The sequence below is a fragment of the Cornus florida genome, unplaced genomic scaffold, assembly GCF_030987335.1.
Source record: "Cornus florida cultivar Cherokee Brave unplaced genomic scaffold, ASM3098733v1 CherokeeBrave_3.0.0_Hap2_Chr06, whole genome shotgun sequence".
NCBI lineage: Eukaryota > Viridiplantae > Streptophyta > Magnoliopsida > Cornales > Cornaceae > Cornus > Cornus florida.
The window spans coordinates 91,516,030-91,522,595 of NW_026775576.1; the positions used below are offsets into that span (position 1 = coordinate 91,516,030).

General features: G+C 35.2%; 1 protein-coding gene across 1 annotated transcript in view; it reads left to right on the top strand.

Annotated features, from left to right (window-relative positions):
* Positions 1–6,566, top strand: part of LOC132312865 (D-xylose-proton symporter-like 2) — a 27,719-nt gene extending 21,153 nt beyond the window's left edge. Inside the window, exons 11-14 of the mRNA XM_059811408.1 lie at positions 2,779–2,859; positions 3,094–3,192; positions 4,898–5,035; positions 6,222–6,566. Coding sequence (XP_059667391.1) covers positions 2,779–2,859; positions 3,094–3,192; positions 4,898–5,035; positions 6,222–6,353 — 450 coding nt within the window. The 3' untranslated portion in view covers positions 6,354–6,566. The remainder of the gene's footprint in view (positions 1–2,778; positions 2,860–3,093; positions 3,193–4,897; positions 5,036–6,221) is intronic.

A 6,566-nucleotide genomic window follows, 5' to 3' on the forward strand; every position in this document is an offset into this window, starting at 1 on the left:
AAGGGGGAGGATAAGATTAGTTATGAGGGAAAGGAAAGGAAAGGGAAGGGAAGGATTATTTTGACCTTTCATTGTGTTTGGTTAGTCAATGAAGGAAAAGAAAGGAAAGGATAATAATTATGTTTGGGAGAAGAAAGGAAAGGGAAGGATAATAATAAATTTACTATTATACCCTTATTATTTATATATATATATATATATATAGTATACCTGCAAAAAAAAAAAAAAAAAAAAAAAAAAAAAAAGCAAATCATTTCAGCTCCCCATTCTCGCCTCCATCCCCATTATATATATATATATATATATATAATAAAAGGAAAGAAACAAGAAAAGGAAAGAAAAATTTCTTTCTTGAACAAGGGCGATCCATATCCGGCTGTAGCACCTTCGTTCTTGAAGGTTCCGATCCAGGGCAAATCATTTCAGCCTTCCCAATCTCGGCCTCCATCTCTATTATCGTTCTCAACTCTCTCTCTCTCTCTCTACAAGATTCAGAAGTTCAAAACCCAAACCCATATATTTCAGTTTATCTTTCTGTCTGCAAGAATCAAAAATTCAAAACCCGTATCAGTATATCAGATTGTTCAGAAAATCAAAACCCATATCTTTCAAGTTTCCATCGTCGCTGTTCCAGTTCGGGTTCGCCATCGCCGCTGTTCCAGTTCGGGTTCGCCGTTGCCCGCCGTCTCTCCATTCTTTCTGCAACTGCTATCTTGTATGTATATTGATTTGAGGGTAAAACTGGCATCATCAACCATTACCTTCCCTTTCCTTCCATTTCCTCCCATTTTTGGGAGGTTAAACAAATCACTGTGGAAGGCTATGCATAACCCTCCAAACCCTTCCCTTTCCTTCCCTTCCCTTCCACCCATTTTACCCAAACACAGTTTTTTAGTCACCCTCCATCACCTTCCCTTCCCTTTCCTCCCATTTCTACTCTACCAAACTGAGCCTTAGACTTGGAAAGGCAGAGGAGGATGTTGCAGTAGATAGAGAAATGTACCAACGCCTGGTAGGAAGACTCATTTATCTGTCTAACACACGACCGGATATAGCTTATGCAGTGAGTGTGATTAGTCAATTTATGCATAGCCCGAAGGAAGTCCATCTGCAGGCAGCTCACCGAGTGTTACAATACCTCAAAGGGACACCAGGAAAAGGTATCTGTTTAAAAGGAACGGAGGCTTAGTTCTTGAGGCAAACATGGATGCCGATTATGCTGGGTCGATTGTTGACAGGAGGTCGACCTCTGGATATTGCACCTTTCTTGGCGGAAATCTTGTGACGTGGAGGAGTAAGAAACAAAATGTGGTGGCTCAGTCTAGTGCGGAGGCAGAATTTCGAGCAATGGCTCAGGGTGTATGTGAACTACTTTGGTTGAAGATTATCTTAGAAGACATGAAGATTAAGTGGGATGGTCCGATGAGACTCTATTGTGATAATAAGTCCGCAATCAGCATAGCTCATAATTCGGTACAGCATGACCGAACAAAGCACATTGAAATTGATAGACACTTCATCAAAGAAAAGTTGGAGAGCAGATTGATTTGTACACCTTATGTGTCTACACATGACCAACTTGCTGATGTACTTACTAAGGGGTTAAGTAGTTCAGTTTTTCAGAGTATTGTATCCAAGCTGGGAATGGAAAATACCTATTCGCCAGCTTGAGGGGGAGTGTGGGAAAACGTGTTTAATGACTTGTATTCTATACGTGTATAGTTAGCTATTTAGGAAATTCTGTAACAACCTGTATTCCTAGAATTAGGCTGATTCTGTAACAGCTGTATTCCTAGAATTAGGCTGATTTAGTTAGTTTTCTATTCTGTTAGAATATCCCATAAATCATGGGATCTGATATAACCTAGTTAGTTTTCCTTTTTCTGCTGCTAGGGGTTGATATATATAGCTAACATTTTGTGTATTATTCATTATCAATGAAGGAAATTCCTTTCTCAGTTTGTGTCAATGAATTCTTTAAAGATTACTTCTTTTAATATTATCATCAATTTTTCTTTCCAACACTTCTGTGACTGCATTATCAAGAGTTTCAAATTAGTGCAAGGTCAATTATGATCTTTATATTTTCTTCTTCTTTTGGTTTTTTTTTTTTTTTTTCCTGGGTAAAATGAATTCTGCTTCTTCTTTGGGTTATTTTGGCATTATATTCCTGTGGCCTGTATATTATGTCATTTTGATATTTTATTTAATTAATTAGTACTGTTTGCTAGTTACTCTGCAAGATTGTGCATGCGGTTGGTGCTAAAGAACTATGGACTTAGGGTGGCATGTGAAGTGATGTTATGTAGCATCTTAAATTCTATAGCAATTAATAATGTCTATGGTGCTATTTTTATTTATTTTATTTTTTCCATAATTGTCCTTTCATTTTCAAGCTGAACCTGTTTCATGTTGTAATAAGAAATTTCTGTGTAATTGATCACTTGTATGATGTTACTTTTTTTTCTTTCTATTTTCTCTTTCTTGTACTCATTTGTATGGATGGCACTCTGAATTTAATAATTTTCCGTTCATGTGATTTAGTATGCACAAGTATCCTTACTTTTCTTTGAATCATGTGGAAAACGAATATGATTCAGTGCTGTTATTTTGTACACAAGGTTTTCCATCTAAGCTTCTCCCCTCCATATTTCTCTTTTTCTCCCTTGCTCTCAAGTTGTTAGCCCAATATTTATTGATGGAATCTTGGAACATAATAACTCTTCTTTCTTTCTTCTTCTTCTTCGTTATTCTAATTTCTTAAGTGTGTTTTTTTAGTTGATTATGACTGGAACAGCTGTTCTGGTTGTTGATAGACTTGGGAGAAGACCTTTACTACTTGGAGGTGTCTCTGGTATGGTAAGTCTTTTATATTCTCTTAGGACCTCTGATTGTTTGTTTCAAGCCTGAATTCTTGAGATGTGCAGTGGCAAATTTTATATGTTGATTAAAACTGTGGTTATCCCCTCATACTAATTCCCACCTTCAATTTCCACACCTTTAACCTTGAACATTGCATTAATTAGGGGATTTGTCAACAATAATCATCAAGTCACAAGTTCCTAAGAATTATATAATTTATTCATGTGGCAGGTAGTCTCGTTATTCCTTTTGGGATCATATTACACTTACCTTGATGATGTACCAGTTGTGGCTGTAGTTGCGCTGCTACTTTATGTCGGATGTTATCAGGTACTCGACTACCTTATAATTACCTTCTTGGACTTTGGCTGTTTAAGAATGCTGAGAATTATTTATTTCAAATTGGATTTAAAATCAGCTTTGTACATTATTCTAAAATGAATGTCCAGTTGTGGTTTTCACCCTACCTTTTGGGTTGTGTTGGGTGGGGGGGGGGGGGGGGGGGGGGGGGGGGGCAGGCGGCCATGTGCTCCTTTAGTAATTTATATTCGATAAATTAATTATGTCTGATAACTAATAGTTTTTTGAGTAACTAATTTCCTCTAGGTGGGTAATCAATAATTTATTACTTAATATCAATAGGTTTTTAGTTTTTTTATATACAATTCCTGTTATGAATTATTTGATTAAAAATATGTATGTACACTTGTCGGTCACAGGTGTCACTTGACATTTATTAACCACTTGCATTAATTGGATCTGAAATTGAAGTTTAAAGTCGTATGAAATATAAGATTGGCCCATGAACTATTGGGATAAAATTATATTAGTGGCTCAGAGGCCTGTCTAGTAAAGTTGAGTTTATGGATATGAAGAAACTATAGTGACGATGACTCATAACTAGAGGTAGGTAATAAAAATTTTGTTGACAATGAGGCTTACCAGTATTTGTGTGTGACTATCTTTTAACAGAATAGAATATATTTTAGGAACCAAATATTCTTAAAATGACAAAGTTATTTATATTTTATAAATTTTGAGACTCCTGTAATAACTAATCATTAGAGGGTTGATTTTGTAACTGATAAAAATAGAATAAAGGACAGGACACCACAATTTTTTAGTTCCCTTTCATTGCATCAGTTCAGCATGTAGCTACAATGTAAGATAAAACAAGCCTTCTTCTGTGCAAGATAGCAAATATAGCCAAATTAGGCTACAAAAGGCAAGGTCTCCCTGCAATTTGTAAATATAGTTATTATTAGTAAAAAAATCTTCACTTCTAAAATCTTTTTTTGTCAGCGACGCCATCATTTTGCTGAGGTGTGTCAGTACAGGAGAACTGAGGAATTGTGCCTTGAGAAACATGCAACTCTTTGAAGGGTTGAGATTGATATTCTCCACCAGAATTAGAACGAAAATTGGGATTTTTTTGGAGAACTGTGTCCTGATTATGGTTTAGAAATCCCCGTGTCCTGATTATGGTATAGAAATCCCTGTAGACCTGAAGGAAGTCTGATCACGAGTGCAATAAGTAAATCCAAGTGAAGCAGGAAAAGTCATCCACCAATATGATGATATAATAACTAGCACCACCCAAAGTGGATACACAAGAGGGTCCCCTCACAGTGAATAAGATCAAAAGGAGGCATCATAATTATGAACTTTATAAACTTAACTCATTTAACTCGCTTATATTCTCTAGACATAGGTAGAGTTACAACCTCAAGTGCATATGTCATTTTGACCGATAAAATGAAAAAAGAAGAAGAGGAGAATCTCTCTAAAATGGGAAGAATAGATCATTGGCTAATTTTTCATGTGTGATGGGAAAAAAATGAAAAATGAACTTGTACATGGTGGCATGTGTGCCAAATTGAATAGTATCTATAATTCTTTTATGAACAATTTGCTTTTAGCTAAAATTGAATATTTTGCTTTCCGTTTTCCCTGCCGATTTGGCTTAGAGATCGTGTGTCAAATATGTTGTAATGTTTTACCACATGGTAGTAACTTATGAAGAATGGTTTTGCAGCTATCATTTGGTCCCATTGGGTGGCTGATGATTTCGGAGATCTTCCCATTACGTCTACGAGGGCGAGGATTAAGTATAGCAGTGCTTGTAAATTTTGGAGCAAATGCACTAGTGACGTTTGCATTTTCTCCTCTGAAGGTGCTTAATTTTTTTGGCTGTTTTAATTTTTCAGCATTAGATTTTTTGAAATGATTGCCATGTATTACCTACGTGTTATCTGTAGAATATTAATTACTTGGACATTTTGCTGCTTCTTTGACATATATGCGCTGCTTGTTTCGATGGAAAATGTTTTACACGGAAAAATGTTTCTCTTTTATTTCTTGATGTTTGGTTGAAAGTTTAAAATAATTGAATAATTTTTAGAAAATACAAGATAAAAACTTCATATGAGCTTTATATAAACATGAATATAGGCATCTCATATTGATGTACGTATTATTGGTACATAGGCATATGTATAAGTACACATGAATAAGGAAATGATTTTTCACTCCACTTTCTTTTTCTTTTCTATTTTTATTTTATTTTTAAAATGAAAAGACATAATTGTTCCTCCAAGTGCAAGACACTCTCAAGCTTTACAATTATAAGGATATTCTTTTTCTCCACTTTTAAGAGGTAACCGTTATTTCTTTTATCTAAAAAAACAAGTGTAGTCCAAGACTACTAAAGTGAAGTGCGAATATCACATCCCTAAATGCATATAGGTGTATCTCTATGCACTTTATATATGAACATATTTGACTATGTATAAACACGTATCCGCACATATACATGCACTGTGTTTTAATATTTATTATATATTTATACATATACATATCTGTTGTCTGACTGCCAAATGCATACATGACTTCTGAGGGTATGCCCTCTGTGCTCCTGTATTCATGCTGATTTTTTGAGCTCAATACAACACCAATTATGAAAAAAAAAAAAAAAAAAAATGTATACATGACTAGAGGGGGAAAAAAATCTGTACATCATTTTATGGTTCTCCATGTCAAAGATGTAGTACAGTGGTTGTTGGTTAAGTGCCAGGTTGACATATACGAGAGAGAGAGAGAGAGAGAGAGGGGTTCAATTCTTACTTTTGGCAAAAATAAAGTTGAAGTGCTCCCAGTGTTCTCACGTCTTTTTTTGTTTTTTATTTTTTATTCTAAGTCACTTTATTATTAGATTACATAATATTGAACCAGGTGAGGTCTCTTATTTTACTTCTTTCATATGTTTGTCAACAATTTGTTTCATTTTTACTCTTTCTTCTTACAGATATTTTACCATGGTTATTGAGAAGAATTCCTTTTAACGTAACTTCTGATTGCAGGAATTGCTGGGAGCTGGAATTTTGTTTTTCATCTTCGGAGGAATAGCAGTTTTGTCTCTCGTATTCATATTTTTCATCGTACCAGAAACAAAGGGGCTGAGTCTGGAGGAAATCGAGGCCAAATGTCTATAGGATATGTTGCCTCCAAGCAAACATCTGTGTTGGAGATTCATGTTGTTTCAACATCTGCTGGGAGATGACCATACTTGGTCCGTTGAATCTTTTAGGCGAGGTTGTAATAAGCACAAGTTCAGCTGGTATATCTGCTGTATTCACTAGGAAGTAGAAGTACTATAGACAGATATTGTCCGTTTGCATTAGGAATGGAAATTCATTTTTACCGAA